This window comes from Eublepharis macularius, chromosome 9 (genome assembly GCF_028583425.1).
Source record: "Eublepharis macularius isolate TG4126 chromosome 9, MPM_Emac_v1.0, whole genome shotgun sequence".
NCBI classification, from domain to species: Eukaryota; Metazoa; Chordata; class Lepidosauria; order Squamata; family Eublepharidae; genus Eublepharis; species Eublepharis macularius.
The window spans coordinates 47,018,141-47,040,477 of NC_072798.1; the positions used below are offsets into that span (position 1 = coordinate 47,018,141).

Genomic DNA, 22,337 nt, shown 5'->3' on the forward strand with positions numbered 1-22,337 from the left:
ACTTCAGTATTTTATAGAGACCAATTAAACACTTCTTAAAGGTACTGGGATCTGTAGTTCCACTACTATTCATGGTCTTCACAATCTGTTTACCTGATTTATCCTGAATGGTATCTGTTCCTTTACTCTCCACTGTTGGTGTTGACTGGGGTATGAATGTAGCAGGTATATTAGAAGTAAGGGTTTTGATTATGCCAGCATTCTGATTTCCTCCAGTGTTACTTGCCATTTTGATATCAGATCTTTTGTTCACCTGCTTATTTGAAGATGTTTTAAGAGCAGACTGGAAAAGAAAGAAGTTTGTCAAAAGATAAAAAAGAAATGCACTTTCTTTCCGTAACATTGCTGATAAGATTTGAAAATCAAAGACAGACACTATTTTTCAAGATTGAGAAAGTATACCCTGCCTTTCCATTTTGAAAAGTCTTCAAGATGGCTTACAAAATTTAATATTGAAAACTAGAAATTATCAATGTCTGAAAATATCAGCTACTCTACAGAATGAAAATAATGCTATTTTATTATCTACAGCAGGAGTCTCCAATGTGGTGTCCAACGACACCTTCATGGAGCCTACCAAATGTTTTTAGAAAGTAAGTGGAACCAGGCTAACATAGCATTAATACTAGGGGTGTGCACCCCAAAAAATTTGGCTTCATAAACACTCAAAATTAGCCCGAATTTTACCTGAACCTGAAACCCAAATTGCACACTCCTAATTAATACCCAAAGATGGCCAAGACCCAACACTGACAAGAAATTATAGACCAATATTACTGAAAAATTATTACAAGCTGTTTACAATATTAGCTGAATGACATAAAATAATTCTTTATCCAGGAAGGTTATCCAGGAAGATCAAAGTGGATTTTTATCTAAAAGGCAATTGAGGGATAATGTTAGAACTATATTAGATATTTTGGAATATTTGGATAAACATAATGAAAAACAAGCTGCACTGATTTTCTTAGATGCAGAGAAGGCTTTTGACAATTTGAACAGGACCTTTTTGATTAAAGTTTTGGAGGACATGGATTTTGGAGAAAATTTTATAAAATGGGTAAAACTGATATATAATGCTCAGACAGCGCAAATAATTATTAATGGAGAGCTAACTAAACCATGTGAGATACAAAGAGGGACAAGACAAGGTTGCCTATAGTCACCTCTTCTGTTTATTCTTGTTCAGAGATATAAGACAAGATGAAAGAAATGGAAGTATAAAGATTTTTAAAAAGAGTCTTATAAATTAAGAGCCTTCATCGATAATCTGGTGTTGGTCTTGGAAGATCCTTTAAAGAGAACTGAAATTTTAATAGCTAAACTGAATCTGGTGCATTAGCAGGCTTTAAGGTCAATAAACAGAAGACTAAGATGTTAAGAAAAAATATGAAGATACAAGACCAAATGAAACTGATAAACACGTTTTAAAATCGAAAAGAAGGTAAAATATTTGGGTATCGTTTATTATTTCAAAACAACTATGTTAAGATTTGGAATTAAATTAAAAAAGACTTGTTAAGAGGGATAAAAGTTCAACTGTCACTTTTGGAGAGAATATCTGTGATTAAGTCTAATGTTTTACTTAGAATGTTATTTTTATTTCAGACAATTCCTGTTTTGACAAAGGAGGCACCATTTAAACAGTGGCAGAAATATCTAGATTTGTATGGAAAGGGGAAAAAACCCAAGTAAAATATAAGATATTACAGGATACAAAGGAAAGAGGCGGGGTTGGGTTTACCTGACCTGAAACTATATTTTGCCGCTTGATGTTTGGTGTGGGTGAAGGAATTGATTTTGTTAAAAATAGGAAACTATAGAGGGGCATGATTTGAGATTTGGATGGAATTGATAATTGTGGTATGACAAAGCTTAGGTTAATGAAGAATGTAATGACCACTATGTTACACATGCCACTTTGAGAACATGGAACAAATACAAAGGTATTGTTTTACAGATCCTAAGTTTGTGGTTATCACCACAAGAAGCTCACTTCAGAAGTGAAATGACAAATATGTTAAATGGCCAACATACCATGATGTTAGAATTCTCACAAGGTGAATATAAAGTAAAATCAAAAGATGATTTGATGATAGAAGGACATACTTGCCAGTAGTTTTCTTATTTACAAATCTTAGAAAGGTTTAAAGTAGATAAAAGACATTATTTTGAGCAATCTAAGACTGAGTTTCAGGCAGAACTATACACAAATAATGAACATGTTACTGCCAAAATGTACCAACTTTTGTAGAAATTTGAAACACAGGAAGAGCAATTGAAAGAATTTATGATTAAATGGGCTAAAGTTTTTGGATATAATATACGAATGGAGCAATGGAAAAATGTGGTTAAAAGGGTTGAAATTTGCATTAAATTTGAGTCTTAAAGAGATTTTTTATAAGATGATATAACATTGGTGTATATCTCTGAAGAAATTGGCCAAAATGTATAAAGTTACTTTGAGTCTATGTTGGAAATGTGAACAACACGAAGGAACATTTTACTACATGTGGTGGACATGCAAAAAAGAAAAAAAATTGGACACAAATACTATTATTAATCAAGATTTTAAAGATTAACATACAATTGAAACCTGAGCTTTTTCTTTTGGAATTAACGGACACTCAGCTGGAAAGACGTCATGGAACTTTGTTTTTATATATAGTAACAGCGGCAAGAATATTCTGTGTGCAAAAGTGGAAGAGTTCAATATTCCCTCCAATAGAAGAATGGTTGGTGAAGGTACTGGAACTCAAAGTGATGGCTGAACTTACTTCACTGATTAGAAAAAAAAGACTACGTTTTTTGTTGTTGATTGGAAACCCTTTATAGACTTTTTTGCATGAAATAGATAATTATGATTTGATGATTAGTGGATTTGATGAATAAAGAATTTCATCAATAGAAAAAAAGAGCTTTTCTTTGTAAATAGAGTAAAAGAAAATTTTGTAATGATTGTTACATTTGCCGCAGAGAAAATCTGAAGACTCCTTTTAATTTGTATTTTTCTTCTTAATGTTGTTGTTTGCCTGTTAGGTGTTATTATTTTTATAAGAACTTTAATTTAAAAAAGAAAAAAAAGAATGTGAGTGGTGTCACCTGGGGCTCTTACTCAGCAGGGCTTCTGATTGGCCACTGGAGACATGACTGGCAATGCAGATTCAAATAACTGTTTCAGCAGCAGCTCACACCAATATTGGTTTTATTCTATCACTCCTCTTTCCCAGTGCATCATTTAAAATTACCCCTTTTCTCCCCTGCTCTTGGCCTTCCTTCATGTAGGTGGCTCCACCTCCTGCATCAGCCATTTTATGGCTGCACCCACTCCATGTCAAAATTCCAAAGGTGCCAACAGGCTCAAAAAGCTTGGGGACCTACAACCAGTACAATGCTTAAAGCTTAATGTAACTAGGCTGCATTTAGATGTCACTAAGAGATCAGTTCATGATGAGAATAAACCAGGGGTTATGACTTCTTCCTTCTCTCATGTAAAATACACTAAAGACTTCCTGGTTTAAAACAAACTGCAATCTGTTGTGACATTAAAATATGGGGGTAGCAACTTGCAGTTCGTTACCAGGGTTCTAAATGAGATTTAAAAGAGAGTGAGATCAGAATCCAGACTTGCAGGCTTGTTTGTTAACAAATCACAGACATCAAAACAAACAGTGGTTCATTCTAGATTGGGAAGTATTCAATTTTGTCATGGCATGCATAGCAAAGGAAGGAGGGTGTGGGCTAACCTTAGGACCTCCTGGCATATTTTCATCACAAATCATGAAAACATGACAGTTGTCATTTTTAGGATTTCTTGGGTTCTACAGCACATATTTCTCCTCATAGGGGTGGTTTTGATGGCTATATTTGAGTTCTTAATGCACAAGGTGCCTTACCTTTATAAAGTTACTACAGTTCTGCAGTGTTATACATTTCACAGAAGTTTTGTGAGCACTGACTGATTTCACAGGTGCTGTCAGTTTTCTTAGATCATAATGATAAATCTTTCCACGAGAAGATCCAATTGCAAGAGTAGTTCCTTCAGGCATGAAGTCTACCGCAGTTAGAGGAGATTCTGCTACCAAAGTCCTCAACTGCCTTCATGTTGCAAAGAAAAATGTTGGGGCGGGGGGGAGAGATGTAATTTTATATAAAGTTTCCAAAACATTTATTTTTATCCCACCCTTCCATGAGTTTATTGTGTCATACACAATCCATTTTTTATCTCAAAATGAGCAGAGAATGGCCAGATAATGGTCAGCTCCATGACCTGAACTGCATCACCCTGGTCCAAGTTCATACCACAATTTTTAATTCTGTAATTCAGACATGTATGCATTAAATTTTTCAGTAAACAGAACTGACATTCTTCAAGCATATATGCATGTTTAACAGCTACAGGAAACTCCCACCCCACCTCAAACTTCATGGAGATTCCAGTGTGTGCACATGAAACAAAACTCCTGCATTCTGTTCCATGTTCGGCTTGGCTTGCTCTGGACTTGAACACCAGCTTCTACTAATCAGTAAACTTAATTTCCCATTTTCAGGTTCTCCTAATAATCCAGCTTTCTTAGACTATGTACAGTTTCTAGATAAGCATCATAGCAGTTTTAACAATCCAATAAACAAGTGAGTCATAACTGTGCATGCATATATTTTACACACACACACACACACACACACACACACACACACACACACACACACACACACACAGTAACTGTTATTATAGCTACAAGTCTAAACAATGCATAGATATTATGGGATTTATTAAGAATCTCCACAGCTCTGAGTTTTGTGGACATTAAAGTTTTAAACCTAGCCATTTTTGTAAAGAAACCCTAAGCACTTCAGCTTGCTTGTGCAATTAAAAGAGACCAAACATAATCTCAGTAAATCTTCTGCCCGGCATATACTTACTTTTTACTTGCAGTGTCATATAGAATTATTCTTTTATCCAGACCAACAGTTACAAGTAGCAGCTCACTGACTGGAGAAAAACAGATTTCATAGGCGGGAGCTTTATGAGCATTTTCAAAGTTATGATATGGGCTCTGACTGTTTACATCCCACAGAGTAACCGTCCCACTGTCGGAGACACTGCCCAACAAGGCCTTTTTAAAGGGGGAATATTTCAAGTGCCGAATGGGCTGCAACAACAACAAAAAATTAAATGTTGGTTAACAACTTAGCACCATTTGTACTTAGGCAAGTGTTAAGCTAAAATTCATCACTGCTTAGATCCAAACCTTTGTTGATATATAAATTGATAGAGATTTTAAATGAAGACTTGTACCTGGTAGCCTAAGAGGCAGCTATGTATAAAATGCTCTAGTTTCACTATAGGTTGCTACAAGCAAGAACTGAATTTTAGTTCTTGGCAATGGATCAGGGTCAAATCCCATAACCAGCTTGTGCCAACCATTTCAACAATTTGTTTCAAAACTGTATCAACAATTTGTTTCACAATTGTATCAATGTGCAAGAATCACTCGCGTACATCACAAGCACTCAAAAGTAGTTTCGTGTTACAAAGAATTTACAGCTAACAAGCTATCAAAATACTGTTCAAAATCTTAGTAAGGGGGTTTGCTACTGGAATTTAACCTATATTGGTTAACCCTACCATCAAACCTAGAGATCACTTAGACAATTTTGAACTCTTAGTACTCCATCATTCTTAATAACCATGCCAGTAGAATTTGTTTTAGCAGAAAGTTATCAGCAAGTTGATCACTACACATTTAATGTTATAGAGACTGTGGACCAATTAGAACACCTATTTTGATTATAATGTGACTTTGATAGGTTGATTCCACTGAAAGTATAAGACTGTTCTTTACATAATAGCACATCAAAACTGCAACTTTTTAAATCTAAATTGAACTTGCACATTTACAGATGCAAATTATCTTGTGTGTTGAAATTATTAGTCACTGAAGAAAACATCTGCCATTTCATGGCAAACCCCTTGTATGGAAGTTGCTAGCCCAAGACTAGGTCTTTGGAAGAAAATGGCTGAACTTAGGTTTAGGTTGTAAGTATTATAAGGTTTGTAGCCTAGCCCAGGAATATGTTTGCAGAGCTGATTGGAAAAACCTGTGAAGCAGTCTCTAAGTTGCCCAGAGATTCAACCTTGGCGAGACTGTTCTCAGAGAGCTCTTTGCTTAACTTCTTAGTTTTCACACTGCTGTAATGCCAATTAATGGCTTAACCCTGATTCGTTCTTGAATTGCTGAGTGATTCACTGAGGATTCTCAACTCACTCGGTTCCTTCCTTCAACTAGTTCATTATGATGCAAGCATGCGAGAGAGAAGCTGAAAGTTACATGCTATTTTATCATCTTAGCATGTCCTTATGCTGAATCAGCCAGGCATGAGAGAAGGCTCACTTTCTAATGGATGGGTAAAATATGCAACAATGGAAACCACTTAAGAGATGCTAGTCCTTAAGTTTTAGATAGGCAGTTTTAATATTTAGCAACAGTAAGGATTTCTTGTTTTAATTGTTGTTGCCTGAGTAAAAGTGCTTCATGCCTTCGGAGACTCTCCATAATTAAAAACGTTTACTAAGCTGAGTCTAGAATTCTTATCTTGTGCATACGTACACTCCAGAAATGAACCTGAGATTGGAAAGCCTGGCCTTGGGGAAAGGGAGAAATTTCAGTCTCACAAATAAGTGGAAAGCGTCCTACCTGCCTGGTTGCTGGAGTGGCTGCACCCAGTAGTCAGCACCCAGAACTGGTAGGTGAGGTAGCAGGTTCCCAGCACCCCCGTTCTATGACCATTAGGACAGCAGAGAATAATAATTGTGTTATGGAAGTTTATACAGCATAAAGTTGTATTGTTCTTTGAAAGATAATTGGAAAAGGCTGAGAGGACAGCACTAGTTTACAGGCAAGCCCCAGATATGAACTTGATATAAATGGAGCTAGCTGATTTCCACTAGAAATTTTTTTCTGTAGCAAGGGGCTGGATGGGTGACTATAAGTTGCAAAGTTACCCCCCCCATAAGCTTATCTTTCTTGCACCTATTCATCAACTTCAGTAGCATTTTTTTTAAATTATGATCTTGCTAACTACATGATAAAAACCAATCAGGAACCACATTTCATGATTACACACAAAGCTAATCAGATTTGACTATGGGCAACTTCACTGTGAATGGGGAAGAGGAGATAAAGAGGAACAACACAGCAGCTGTCCTTATCATCCTATAGCATGGCATTTTCATCACAACACAACCAAACGCACTGGCCCAGCTGCCTGAGCAACAGAGATACCCTGGCAACAGCCAAGGTGAGGGGAGTGGTCACTTTTTCAGAGGATTCAAAATGTTCACAAAATTGCCCTGCCCTTTGGGTCAGCTCAATAAGCACTCCTATAGTACAACTGCATACTACAGAAAAAGATTGGATTTGACAAAATATCCTGTAGTGAGAAACAAAAAAAACCCTGTAAGTGAACATCAGCATTGATACCACTTCTTTATTACAAGAGCAGCCATTTCAGCTGTTTAGTCAGCAAGTCTGCCAACTAGGCCTTACTGGAGTGACATGCAATTAAAATGTAAAAAATTCTTCAGGCTAGGCATTTTTGCAGGAACAATGGAAACTTCCGAATCCTGACAAAACGCCAAGTTCTGTCTAAGTCTATACTGCTGAGAATTTAAGACCAGGGGCTATGATTCTACAAGACACTGGGGACCTGAAACCGATGGCATAAAGTGCTTCAAATTGAAAGCAATGTTTGTTACTGTAAAATTCTAAATAATTATCTACATTTCAAACCTATCAAAAACTACTTTCAGTGCAATCATTATGGGATCCTTCATATATGACAAATTTGTTAATCACTTTTTGGATAAAATTCATCATACTTAATCCAACTTTGGATTCATGTTAACTGTAGACACTGAATGTTCTCTGTTTTGTGCAGCATGAGACTGTGGACAGAATACAGGGAGAATCTGAAAACCCCCATGACCTTTCCCACTGGATCCATGTCTAACTGGAACAGAAAATGAGGACTGTCCCAAAGGATGATCCAATGCCTTTGGTTTTAATAGAAGCAATAGTAAGTCTGCTTTTGACAAAACCAAGTGTTGATACAGCAGATTATCCATCAAGTTCTAATCTGCCTTTTCTAAGGCAAAATTCATGGGAGGGGGAGAAAGGGAATGACATCACAAAGTCAGTTTTTCTGGATGAGAGATTTCACAGATCCTTTTCAATCTAGGTACAATATGGGAACTACCATGGTCACCTTGACAGATGATCTACATCAGTCAGCTGGCAGGAGAGTGCATCACTGTTGGCTCTCTTTTCATGGCAGTATCCGATAACATCAATCATGGTATTTTTCTGGACTCGCTGACTGGGTAAGAACAAGAAGGCACTGTTCTGTGCTACCACCAGGCATTTACAGAAGGCAGGCTGCACAAGAAGGTACTGGGGAACTTCTAATATTCCCCTCAGCTACTGGACATTGGGATGCTGAAAGGATTCATCTTGTTCTTGAGTTGTTCTTGAAAGATAATTCAGAGATTTGAAGGGAAATGTCATCCAAATGCCAATTACATCGATTTCTCTCCCCTTTCATCTAATTTTGTCTTGATTTTTACTCTTTAAACCCTAAATATTTAAAGGACTATGAACTTGCCTAGGTTCAGAGACCCTCTTGGAAGGAACTTGCACTCTAAGAAACTGTTGGTGGTGACCTGTGGGAGGGCTTTCTATGTTGCCATCATTAAACTCTGGAATTCCTTTCCTTAGGAGGTACTATTGAAACCATCACTGCAGGCCTTCCAACATTCCCTGAAGATATTCCCTTCCAGAAGACTTTTACTGAAACTCGTTATGACCAGAGTTTAAACTTAATAATAATAATAATAATAATAATAATAATAATAATAATAATAGCGCTTATATACTGCTCTTATAGACAGATTAGTGCCTCACCTAGAGCGGTGAATAATTTAGTGTTATTATTATCCCCACAATACAGCTGGGGAGCTGGGACTGAGGAGTGGCTTACCCACAGCCGCCTACTGAGCTCATGGCAGTAGTGGGATTGGAACCAGTAGACTGCTGATTCGCAGCAAACCACTTAACCACTGTGCTACAGCAGCTCTTTGTTTTGCTTTTATTGACACTTTTACAGTTCCTGTATTTTATATGTTATCATTTGTGAGCCGTCTTGGGCACCCCTTGAATGGAATGGAGGCACAGAAATCCACTAACTAAACATCAAACAAAACTAGACATGATAAAACTAATGTGCAAAAGACTTAGACAGAAAAGACTGTACAGACAGTAGTATCTTAAGCCCCTGACTCCTCTCACTTGAGACTCTTGGTCTGATATTTGTCAGAAAGGAACAAAAATATGCATCTCCCAGGAATCAAATGCAGTTTCCTCCCCCAGGACAGGGAGATTTACACTAGTGAAAACTACCAGGCATTTATACTAAAAAAAAAAAAGATTAAAGGGATAGAGATTGTTTGATAAAGAACAAATGGATTAAAGCAACTGCCATCATTTTGAATCAGATGGCTTGGGTAAAGTATTTTATCTTTCATAAGGGTGGGGGGACAGGGGAGGTACACATATTGGGGGGGGGGAAATGAACTGTCTACTGTATTTGTCCTTTGATCTCCCCATAACTCTTATTTCAAGCACCTCCACTCACTTCTATAACTCATTGCTTTTGTTTGCCTCTTTCACTTTTCTATTCCACATTACAGTTCTGAATTTATCTTGCACACACAAAGGAAGAAGCCTATACAGATAACAGGAGAGAAACCACAATATTTGTATTACACAGTACTACACTAAGCAAGAACTGCATTTTTGCACAAACTGTAGCACTCATGTGATGGATACTATTTCAGCCCCATTTAGATATAGTTAATGCAGAATAAAAGTGGCCTCACAATAGATTTCAGCTCCATAAAGGAAGCTTTAAATCCTTGCACTTTCTATTAATAATTGCCAAGTTTTAAACCATGGTCTCCAATGAGTCATCTAATCTTTTCTCACTACAATGTATGGAAAGTTACAAATGGCAGGATAAACAGCTGTCAAGACAAAATGTGCAGGAAACACAGAAGATACTGGTCAATATAATCCAGCTATAGCTCTTTCAGCACCTTATCACTGCAGCTCATTTCCCCCACCTGCTTTCACTGAAGGTATCGTTTTTAAACGATAGCACACTGTCCATCAATAGCTGTCAGAAGCAGTTTCCCAAATAAGCCACACATAAAGCACACCTATGACAAGTTTATTAGCTCTGCTGTGAGATGGCTTTTTTAAAAAAAGAGCAAACTGACTATTAAAAAGAATTTTGCATCAATAAAACTGATGAATGATAACAATGAATCAAAGCATCACAGCTCTGAAAGTGGTATTTTGGTTCTAATGAACACAAGTTCCTCCCCCATATTGTGTCTGCACACTGCTAAACACCTTTAGTTTACTGGGAAAAACTTTTAAAAATACAGCCATCACTATGTAGTTATTTACAGCCTCGCCGATAAATTTCCCTGCATTTCTAACCACAATGCTAAAAATGGGTAAGGCTAAATCCTACCAGGAATGAAACTATTAAGTAGGATGAGAAGAAGAGTTATTTCATTTTTAAACCCTTGAATTCTGCATTAATGGAAATAAGAAAACATTTTCCTCTGTGAAGCCCAATTTGCTTGCAAGAGCTCCCAATTCTATCACTCTCCTCGACTACCAATGAAGTCCATGGTTGGATTCAGATAACCATTTTCCCACTGCACAGTGGCTTTATGTCACGACAACTTTTTTGTCATGGATGTGTGGTCTTGACAAGTATACTAAGCAAGTGCGCAGCTACAGCGATAGTCATGTGGGACCCTTGATAAGGCCCAAAGGTCACTGACTGTGCAGATGGGAAGAGATTCTACATGGTATGAGAGGGAACTGCATATCCAGTACACTGTAAATGTGAAAGGAGAGAATTCAGGGATAATATATTCAATATGTATAAGTTTGGGACAGGGTTCCTGAAATGCCCATACAGCAAATAAAGAAGGGAATGATGGAACAGTAAAAAGAACACTAACTAGGAATCATCTATAAACACCGAGATCCCATGAGTACTTGATCTGATGCTTTTAGAAAAAGTAATTTTTCTAGAGGCTTTAAAACAGAGACTTAAAATGGAAGTATCGGAAATGTATTACAATGTCATAGATTGTTTACCTGAGTGCCACCATGGCCAAATGGCGTGCTGGATAAATTTGTAGTAAGACTATGTAGGATAATTTCACCACTCATAGATCCTGAAGCAATGTAGCAATCATTCCAATTAAATGTTACACAAGTTATTTCATCTCTGTGATCCTAAGAAAACACAAAGACAAATCTCAATTTGGTACAATGTTTTATAATACAGCATACAACCTTCTTAAAACTATCATTTCAGTTTATGTTCTACCAGGTTTGTAGTACTAAAATATTTTGACCCTCCCAAGCATAGCTCAGTTTTACTTTCTCCAGTCCTTACTCTTCCTAATACGTTAGTGATTCATGGACAGTACTAATGGGTAGTACTAATTTTGCACGACCCCTATTATTTTACACATTCATCCAGGATATTTCTCAGAGGTTGGTAGCCAACAAGTTCTTTCTTAGAATTCTAACTAGCCCCATCATCAAAACTAAAAAAATATGACTGATACCCATAATACATTCATTAAAAAGTTACTGTTTGTTCTCAACTGCAGCATTTTACAGGTGTGGAAATCCCATAGCAGTTTGTTCCACGTTAAAAACTCTGGGCATGAACTAGCATACCAAGTAAACCTCTGCTTATGCTGACAGACAGAGGGCACAGCATTGAATCATCCCATGTCTTCCGTACATTCTAAAGCTGCACTGTCCTTGAAGATTCTAAAGAGTAAGCTCATTCATGTACGTACAACATACCCCTGTTTATTCCTAACCAGCTGGATGGAACTCCAGAGTCATCCAATTCATATATGCAACAGATCTTTAGCCTACATAAAGATGCTTTTCTAATACACTGCATTTGTAATACCCATTTTTTCCAGTGCAGCATATTAAAGATATTCATCCAAAACTATCTATTCTTCCACATAATTCTAAGTTTGCATATACCTAAAATGTCAAGGCATTCTCATATAACAGGTGCTTAAGAGAGAAGTTTATTGCCATATGGCAATTATAAAGCTAGAAAGTTTAACATTAGCATTGACACTAAGATCCATAGTTATGGTGACAGGATACAGGAATTATCAACAGATAAAGAGATTACCTAGTAAAAATACAAACAAGTAGTTAATTACTATGGGAGCTTAGCCAGAAATGTATTTAGTTACCTTAATACTACTGTTTTATGTTAGCCTTAGAGAATCCTGTATTTTAATTATTACATAAAAAGATACTCTTAAATTGAATGAACTATTATTTTCTGTGCTGCACTTCAATGTGCACAACATACATCCCTACTCAAAAGGCTTCTTAATCCACTAGGAGAAGAATATAGTGTACTTAATAGGATGGGAACAGTAGCCACATAGTTCACTGTTCACATTTAGACAGGTAGAGGGAAATATTCAGTTCCCCTGTAACAACTAAGAAAAGGGGATGAATTGTTTTTGTATTAAAGCAATAGACTGAAATGGCCTTAGGATCCCTTATTTAGTAATATAATCTGTCAGCAAATTGTAAACACTAACACCTTTTACACAAATGAAAGTATCTGAGCTGAAATTCAAAGATAAGAGTCTAAAATCAGAGGATCTGATATCAATTTAAAAATAAATTAACAGAAGGAAATCTGTTACCTTAAGAGATCGGTGAAGCTTTCTGTACTTTAAATCCCAGATATTAACAGTGTTATCGATACCTCCACTTGCAATATACATTGAGTTGGAACTCAAACTTACACATGTTTGTTTTGCCTGGTTACAGAAAAAAAAACATACTAGTTTTGATATCATGGGGGGTGGGGGGTGTTTCTCCAGGCACAAGGATTTCTGTCCATGCAGTATGATTTTCCCACCACCTGAGCAGCCCAAAATGCTTACCATCCTATTCTTTGGGAGAACAGATCCATTAGGAAGACAATTTCAGGGAGCATTATGGGCTGCTGTAGGAGTTGGGATAATCATGCTCCATGGACAGAAATCCTTCCACCCACAAAACATTTGTCTGGATCCAACCCACCTCTCTTACAGTTAATGGAAGTTCTGTGATCAGTTTCAATGAAGTGTATGAGGCACAAGTGTATTCAATGAAGTGTATGATGCACTGGCTCCAGGACCATCTGGAGCCAGTGAAAGTACAGGGCTGTGGACAGCTGGTGGGCAGAGGAGGCTTCAGCCTTTAACTTCCATGTAATTTACAGATGGCATACAGAAAGGTTAGAACTAGAAGACATTAATAGATTCAACAAAATTCCTTTTATGAATCTCAACTACTAAGGTAAAATGTAGGCAAAGGAAACATTCACCATCATGAGAATTAAGACAATTCCATTCCTGCTTACTCCTCTCAAAATGTATACTACTTATTCTTTAAATAAGAAAAGTATGGTGTACATAGTATATAATCACAGAAGTAACAAGTTGTTCTCAATGGCTTTTTAAATATATATTAAAAAAAATTAGTGTTATTAATTTAAAGCATTTATAACATACCTTTCTCCCAAATGGACTAAAGGTGTGTTGCCACACATGACACAGAACTACTTTTCCCTTTGTTCCCTGCACATTTCACATGGCTTCCAGGAACACACAGATAAACAATCCTACACACACTTTGTGAAGAAAGTGCTTTCATATTAACTTAAAGATACACATAGTTTTGAGAAGGAATGTGATCGTTATGCATGAGACTGACAAGATTATTACTAGCACACTGGCTTTGTGAAAAGCACTTGCAAGACTTTCAGATTATGTAATTTGTGAGAAAGATACATTAATCAGTTTTACTGTATTAGCTCACAAGCCATAGCAAACAATACAGTATAATAAGCAGAAATTAATACAAAAAGGCCTACAATTGGACTCAAGAAAATGTTACTGTTCATTGTGGGACTTATTTTCAACATTACACCAAATAATTTCTTTTGAGTTTCTTCAGACCAGAACACTAACATGTTAAGTGTCCATCACTGTACAATAGTCTTGGGCACTTATTAAAAGAAGTTCCAAGACAGAATCAATCTGTACAAGGCAGCAGCTGTGTAAGAGTAAAAGCAAAGCTCTAGCTTTTGCACTCATTCAGTGTTTCAGATCTAGTAGCCCTTTAAAGGTTACATTTAGTCAGTTGAAGATAACTTTCAGTAATCAGCAATTACTTCTATGAACAAGTTACAACATACAATATCATTATTGCTAGCCTATGCCATCATGAATATGCATTTAGACAGTAGATGCACTTGAACATTTCTGGTCAGAGCTAAGTAAATCTTCAATAATATTATGGAATATGGCTTTTCTTTTCATTAAATTGATCTCCTGGTCATGAATAGCAGTACTTAGAAAGTTCTTTTTTAAAAACCCCAAGTTTAGGATCAGAATACTGGGAGAAAAAAGTGATACATTCTCACAATAGAGAAAAGAAAAGCTCATGTGCCAAGAAATAAGTATTTCACTTACCCCTTCAGCTAGTTCAAAAAGTGGGACTGGTTTACCTTTACAATTGGAAATCACTATTTTATCACCAACAGCCGATGCAGTGACCAGAAAGTTATCTGGAAGCAAGAGTCATGGATCATAAAATGCACAACACTTTGCACAATACCTGGCAAGGGAAAGAATGAGTCCATTTAACTATATTTGTTAGCATAAAGTTCGAAACAGAAGGAAATGTACTGCCAAGAGAAATGGTGGATTTGAAGAATGAACCAATTGCTTTTGACAATATACAGAAAACAAGGATGAGAAATCATTCCAGCTTTGAAAGCATCAGAATGATATATAATGTAGAATCTTGTCCAATCAAGAAATAAATTCTGCTTTGCCTCCATCCAAATGAGAGTTAATGATTTTTAAAACATTCTCCCCATAGAACACCACACTTATCTCTCACCTCCAACTTGTTCCTCTTGAGCACATACATACATTTGTTCCCTCTCAAAATTTCAAAGCAACATTTGCTGCTTTTGATAATCTTTCCGCTGGAATGAAAAATTATGTTTACAACATAAAAGCCAGTGAACAACAATAACCACCGGTGTTCACGCCAGAAAGATTTGGTTTTCCAGCTTTGGAATTTCTGAAGTGGGAAAAGAATTGGAAATAAGCTGCTTCAGAAATCACTTCTCAACCCCGTTTCAGTATGCTCCGTGAAGATTTGGAGCACACTGAACCCCCCCCCTCCTATTTCACTCAATGGGAGGGGGAGGAGGGGTTCCCTCGTCCCCCTTCCCTTGGGTATGATCCTCGTCCCCCTCCTAACAGGTGAAATAACGGAAGTTTAAAGCCCATTTAGGACTTCCACAGGCTTCAACTGGGAGGGGGGAAATCCCCGGCCTCTCAGCTGAAGTTTAAAGCCCATTTAGGGCTTCCCCAGCATCAGCTGTGAGAGGGGGACTCCCCACCTCCCAGCTGAAGTTTAAAACCCCTTTCAAGCACTTTAAATTCAAACCCAAAGGCTGGCTCCAGCTGATCAGTGGAGGGGGGAGCTCCCCACTTGTCAGCTGAAGCCAGCTGCGGGGTTTGAAAACACCCCAAAGCTTTCCTAAGTGACCCAAATCATTTTGGGAAGCTTTGATCCAGCACTTCCAAATCAGGGCCAGCGTGCTGGGCCTGATTCGGAAATCCCAAATCTTTGCTAATCGGATCCAATTCGTGTATTTATCCCGAATCAGAAACCCGAATTGCACACCCCTAATGATAACCATAGATCACGCCAATCAGAACAAGCAGCCACTCAATTCAGATGTTACATTCTTGGTCCTGTAATCCATAGCCAAGAATAAAGAATGTTCTGTAGACTCTAACATTCCTTTATCTCTCAGGTTTTCCTTTTCTGACTTGGCAGAATTATGATTTGTTTTGATGTTCAAACTTTGATTAGCATTAACCATAAGTTAATGGTAAGTCCTGGTTTGCAAATAGTGGTTTGTATGCTTGGCCAGTTTTCACATCACAGAAAATCAATGTTTGGAGAATTGGAAATACAATTATATGCTGAGTCAGTGTATTTCCTCCCCCAGCCTCCAAGCACCATTCAGTTAGACAATATTAATGCATACTTCGAACATTTCCATAGGACACCCCTATAAACACACACACACACCCCTCTACATAGGGCTTCCCTTGGGTCTGATCCAGCGGTTGCAACTGGTCCAAAATGCAGCAGCATGTCATCACCAGAGTGCCTAGTAATGCACATATAACACCGGTACTGCGCCAGCTGCATTGGCTGCCAGTGGAGTACCGAATCAAATTCAAGGTTTTGATACTAACATATAAATCCCTATTCGGACTGGGACCAGCATATCTGCAGAACTGCCTCTCCCTATATGTGCCCCAGAGGGTGCTCCATTCAGGTAATAAACAACTACTACTGGTCCCTGGCCCCAGGGACGCTCACCTAGCCTTGACCAGAGACAGGGCCTTTTCAGTCCTGGCTCCAACCTGGTGGAACGCTCTGTCCAATGAGACCAGGGCCCGGCAGGATTTGTTATCTTTCTGCCAGGCCTGTAAGATGGAGCTGTTCTGCCAGGCATATGGTTGGGGCTGAGCTAGGCCCCCACTGGCCGAATAGAGGAGAGCAGGCCCTCCCTACTAGAAAGCATCCACCATTTAATTTTCTAAGCAATTTTCAAGTGAGTATTTGGGTGCCAGAATTGAACTGATGCTTTCTGTGCTGCTCTTTTGTATCTTTTGTATTTTTAAATATTTATATTGTATTATTTATTATTCAGAAGCATAACATTTCCCTTGGAATAATAGCTGCTATTCACAGCTCAGAGCATTTTAAATAATATCTAGGAATGGGATCTGATTTTTCATATCTTTCATCTCCCTTTTTCTCTTTAAAAATAATAATTTGAGATTCATGTATTTGGTATTCATAGATAAGAGGAAATGGCATTATATTGTATTAAGTTTTATTGAAATGCTTTTATGGAATGTAATCCGCCCTGAGGCTGCCAGTGCAGGGAGGGTGGAATAGAAATCGCAACAAACAAACATACTACAATCCATGCTGGATTGTGACACTTCCCCCACACAGGCACTGGGGTATGTGTGACCTTTTCTTACAGACAGCCTGCTAACCTAAGCAAGTACTCACCAGCAATGATAAAAACAGTAACATGGACTCTAGTACCAAGGCCTGCAACAAACCAAGATGTCAACTTTGCTCTCATATAGATCCTAGCAACACCATCAGTGGACCCAACAACATCAGCCATAACATCTTGGGTTCATGTTCTTGCTCATCCTCTAATGGGATTTATGCCATCATGTGTCAGCAATGCCCTTCCACTCTCTACATTGGACAAACTGGCCAGTCCCTTCAACCAAAAATTAATGGACAGAAGTCTTACATCAGAAATCATAACATCCAAAAACCAATGGCGGAGCATTTTAACTTTCCAGAACATTCAGTTGCTGACCTAAAAGTAGTAATTATCCTGAAGAGAAATTTCAAAGGGCGATTAGAAAGAAGAACTGCTGAATGGCAACTGCTAACGAAGCTCAAGAAAATGCATCCACCTGGATTGAACCGAGACCTAGGTTTCCTGCCTCATAGCCAATGCTGATTTCTCCATACCCACCACCCCTCTGCATACCCCGGTCTATCCAATAACACCTGCTATCATCATTAACCAGCTATTGTCATTTACCTGCAGTCATTCAGCATCTGAAATCACTCAGCTCACCAAGATATAAGAACAGATGGACTCATATTCTAGCTGTATCTGAAGAAGTAAGCTGTGGCTCACGAAAGCACCCTACCACAAATTTTGTTAGTCTTACAGGTGCTACTGGACTCTAGTTACACCATACACTATTGCAACTTGAAAAGACAAGCCAGAAGTTGGAAATAAAACCACATGAGCACCACTAGGCACATGAGCATTACTAAGAAAACCACATCTCGTAAGAAAACTTCTTTTATTCTGTTCAATACAGGTGACAGCAATTATGTTAAATATTATGAAACAACTCCATTAAAACCACAACAGCCAATGGTTTTAATATACCGTTGCTATCTTTAGAATCAGAGAAGGGTCCTGGCTCTGCACCATACTGTCTAATACCTTTGCAGGGTTTTTGCTTCCTAGCATTTGCTTGAACTATACAGAAGCCTCTTATATATCATAACCATCCTTACTTTTCAGTCATCAGAAATACACTGACCTCTGCTTACAACTGATGCACAGTCCTTGCACATAAACTGTTACATGTATCAATGTTCAGAGTCTTCAGGTATGAATAAGCTTGCATTTTTAACAATCATACAGAAGAACTACCATTGTATAAGAAGACTTTCCTCTTTGCAAAGGGACATAAGAGTTCTATGTACCTTAATATACCAGTTTATGTTGCAGTGAATTTTTGTACTCATCCTACTCCAGTGCATAAAGGATTAACTTTCTTATTGAAGCTTTAGCTGCAGCTATTAAGTATCACAAGAATAAAGACTTTCATTTCCTTAATTCCACAGCATATTAGTTCTGAAAGTTGCAACAGTTGTTAAATGGCCACTGCTAGTGATGTTCCTAGCAATAACTCATAAAAGCTGAAAACAAATCAGACCCAGCATTTTTAAGAGCCCAATCCTAGGCAGAGTTAAGAGGACTTACATCCACTGTAATAAGCAGGCTTAACCATACCTTATGCTGCCTAGGATCAGGCTGCCAACAATGACGAGGAAGCTGCACTCTGATCCACAACAGCTAACAAGATCTACTTAACAGCTAAATACCACAGTTACCAGAAAATCTTAAGCAATTAGATAGAGTAAAGGGTGAACCCAAAGACATTCAAAATGGCATGTTGTTACACGGCAGTTCTGCATGGCAAAGAAAAAAATACAGACATGCAACAGAACTCAGGGCTTGTCAGACTTGTGAAGTGTTAGTGTTCCTACACAAAGACAAATTTTCTTCAGAGAAACTTCCTCTTGGTTAACTATAACTACAACAAAGAGACTTAAAAGACAGAAAACTAAAGCTTCAGATGACAGTGTAATTTTACTAATTCATTTTCATTCAAGGTATGTACTAAAACATGCAGACAACAGTAATATTTTCTACAGTATCCAAAGACTATGTTGTTGTTCATTAGTAGCCCTACACTGTAAACAAAAGGGAAAGCCAAGTGTTAACTAAGCAGGCCAGCTCTGTACTTTGCGATTTGCAGCCCCAATCACACTACACTTCTGATTCCATCAAAAATGCAAACAAGCGTTGTATAAGCTACAAGAGAATATGGAAGGCAGTATGAAACTTCGCTTCCCCTACTCAGGGAGCAAGTATCACGTGCACCACTATTGGACTCAGACTCAGGACTAAAACCTGGGGACAAAGAGCATCTCAATTACAAAAAGCTAGATGACAAATGCATATAAAACCACCTGACTACTTATCACATGACAACATACAGATGAGCAGGTAAATAGATACTTTAACAAGTATTAAATTTCAGGTAGTGTGAGGCAGTATGGAAATCTTTTGACTTGGCCCAGTAACTCTTACGCATGTCGTCACTCAACACTGTTGTGAGCAAGTTATGAGCAGGGGTGTGCAGGGACAAAGATTCAGTTTTCCCGCTTTGGAATTTCCAAAGCAGGAAAAAGAATCAGAAATAAGCGATTTCTGAAGTGGCAAGCCACTTCGGAAACTGCTTATTGCCCTGCTTCGGTATGTTCTGTGAAGATTTGGAGCACACCGAAACTTCCCGCCCCACCGCTTATTTCACCTGATGGGAGGGGGATGAGGAGGTTCTCTCCTTCCCCTCCTGTCTGGTGAAATAAGTGGGGATTTCCCCCAACTGGCCAGCTGAAGTTTAAAGACCCTTTCTGTGCCACTTGCAAATGGCACAGATAGGGCCCTTCTCACGCTTCTGCTGGCCCCTGAGGGGTGATCCCCCCTGCTGGACAGCTGAAGTTTAAAGGGCCCTTTCCATGCCCCTTGCAAGTGGCATGGAAAGGGCCCTTTCCATGCTTCAGCTGGCCCACAGGGGGGAATTTCCCCCACTGGCCAGCTAAAGTTTAAAGAGCCCTTTCCATGCCTCTTTTCAAACATATTGAGGAATTTCCTCTGTCTACAGCAACCACTGCTAAGCTCAGAGATAATAAGGCAGATTCTGCATACATGGAGCACCATGTGGATGCTAGGTCCCAGGATAAGTACATCAAGCACAGCCTTGAAAATAAACATTAACCAGAACAAATAAGGCTTGCCACCAGACAATAATGTAAACTTGCCCAGTAACAGTGGAGGTAGCATGTAGAGTGCATCTCCTGTAAGAAATTAGAAACAATGTGCCTGCACAGCCTCCAGAAGAAAGACCTGCCACTCTGAAGGCCACATGTTAAACCATCTCCTCCCTCAAAATGTCAAAGGATACTATTGCTGCCCCAGCACACACAGCTAACTGGATGCGAAGAAGTATGTGGACTGAACTGCTCCACTACAGTTATAGATGAGGAGTCCCATATTTTCACATCATCATCTCCTGCTGAAGCAAAACGGATGCTTTCCTGCATGGCTGCACCTGTAAACATAAAGCAGTGGTGGAGGGAGGGAAAGAGAAAGAAAACACTCTATTACAGTTCAGCTGGATACACGTTATAAATTATTCCATGTAGCGAATAGACTTCGTTGTAATCAGCAAGAGTATATAGTTGGGAATGTAATTGTAATAAGCTATGGTATGCATCCACTTTCCACACATTTACAGTAGGACATACTATATTTGCAGTCATGTCTCACAGCTACTGATAAATAATGAGCAACATAGCTGCAAACCTGTACCCTATGTTGCTGAGCAATGATTGTGTCCGCCATGAAAATGAAACACCTATCATCACTAGCATTAATTCCTTACCAAAAATCAAGCTAAGATCAAAAGCATTTTGCCAAACTGGGCATGAGATTACATTTGATCATGAACATTGCTGTAACCTAAAATGCCAAGAGCTGAGTTATTCACATTGACCCACATTTGAATTATGATGCCGCAGACCAATTCTGACTAAAGTCCATCAACGCTTCCCTCCTCCATAGGCCATGTTCACATAAGAGCTGCTCCGGTGGGGGGGGGTGGCAACATGAATGCGCACCCACGATCCAGAACTATTTGCTCATTAGAGAATGCACAGTGCAGGCCCCTTTCTTGCCAGAGTATGGCTATCAACTTTACATCGTAAACTCTATGAATATTAGGCCTTTGGAACAGTTACTTTTTACACACAAATGAAGTCCACTCCATGATGGCTTGAGGAGATGGTGGTAAGAACACTTAGGGGAAAAAACTGGGATACTCAATTAAAACTTCCTTCATCTAATGCACAAGTAGGGAAGGCATTTTTGTACATGTAGATGAAAAATACATAGGCGTTATTTCCAAAACAGCCTATATATTAACATGAATGCTCACTACCTCAATGAAAACCAATCAGTTAGTGTTACCATGTTAAAGTATTACAGTATGTGCTGTGGAATGTGAACAAAGGCTAAAAACAAGTTACACTTTATAAGGCCACTACTAAGAACATAATCTGTAACTAAGCCAGTTTGGTGTAGTGGTTAAGAGCACGGGACTCTAATCTGGAGAGCCAGGTTTGATTCCCCACTCCTCCACTTGAAGCCAGCTGGGTGACCTTGGGTCAGTCACAGCTTCTAGGAGCTCTCTCAGCCCCACCCACCTCACAGGGTGTTTTGTTGTGGGGATAATAATAACATACTTTATAAACCGCTCTGAGTGGGTGTTAAGTCATCCTGAAGGGCGGAATATAAATTGAATGTTGTTATTGTTATTGTACCTGCAATAGTGTAAAAGGGGATGGAGAAAGAGTTAACGCTTTACAGTTTCTAAATTTTGTTTCTTATTATTCATACAAGTTTGCTACAACTTGTTTAGAACTGGTAGAACTGATCAGGAAAAACAACCAAAATAAATAAGCAATGCACATTCCTTATTCACATTCCAAAGTGATCTTGATTTACCTGCTTCTTTGAAAGACAAACTTACATCACAGAGCTGATACAAAAATTAATATGGGATTACTCCCATATATACTAGTCTCATGTCCTTGGGGAAGAGAATGTTATAAGAATAATAAAAATAACTCAATATCAAAACCTTA

At 38.3% G+C, this 22,337-nt stretch overlaps 1 protein-coding gene across 3 annotated transcripts in view; it reads right to left on the minus strand.

Annotated features, from left to right (window-relative positions):
• NEDD1 (NEDD1 gamma-tubulin ring complex targeting factor) overlaps nucleotides 1–22,337 on the minus strand; it is a 43,153-nt gene that overhangs the window by 18,530 nt on the left and 2,286 nt on the right. For all 3 annotated transcript variants that reach the window (XM_054989310.1, XM_054989309.1, XM_054989311.1), the window contains exons 2-8: nucleotides 20,597–20,743; nucleotides 14,663–14,757; nucleotides 12,845–12,961; nucleotides 11,238–11,378; nucleotides 4,924–5,153; nucleotides 3,897–4,098; nucleotides 94–283 (exon numbers count right to left, since the gene is read on the minus strand). In XM_054989310.1, coding sequence (XP_054845285.1) covers nucleotides 94–283; nucleotides 3,897–4,098; nucleotides 4,924–5,153; nucleotides 11,238–11,378; nucleotides 12,845–12,961; nucleotides 14,663–14,757; nucleotides 20,597–20,735 — 1,114 coding nt within the window. In that variant the 5' untranslated portion in view covers nucleotides 20,736–20,743. The remainder of the gene's footprint in view (nucleotides 1–93; nucleotides 284–3,896; nucleotides 4,099–4,923; nucleotides 5,154–11,237; nucleotides 11,379–12,844; nucleotides 12,962–14,662; nucleotides 14,758–20,596; nucleotides 20,744–22,337) is intronic.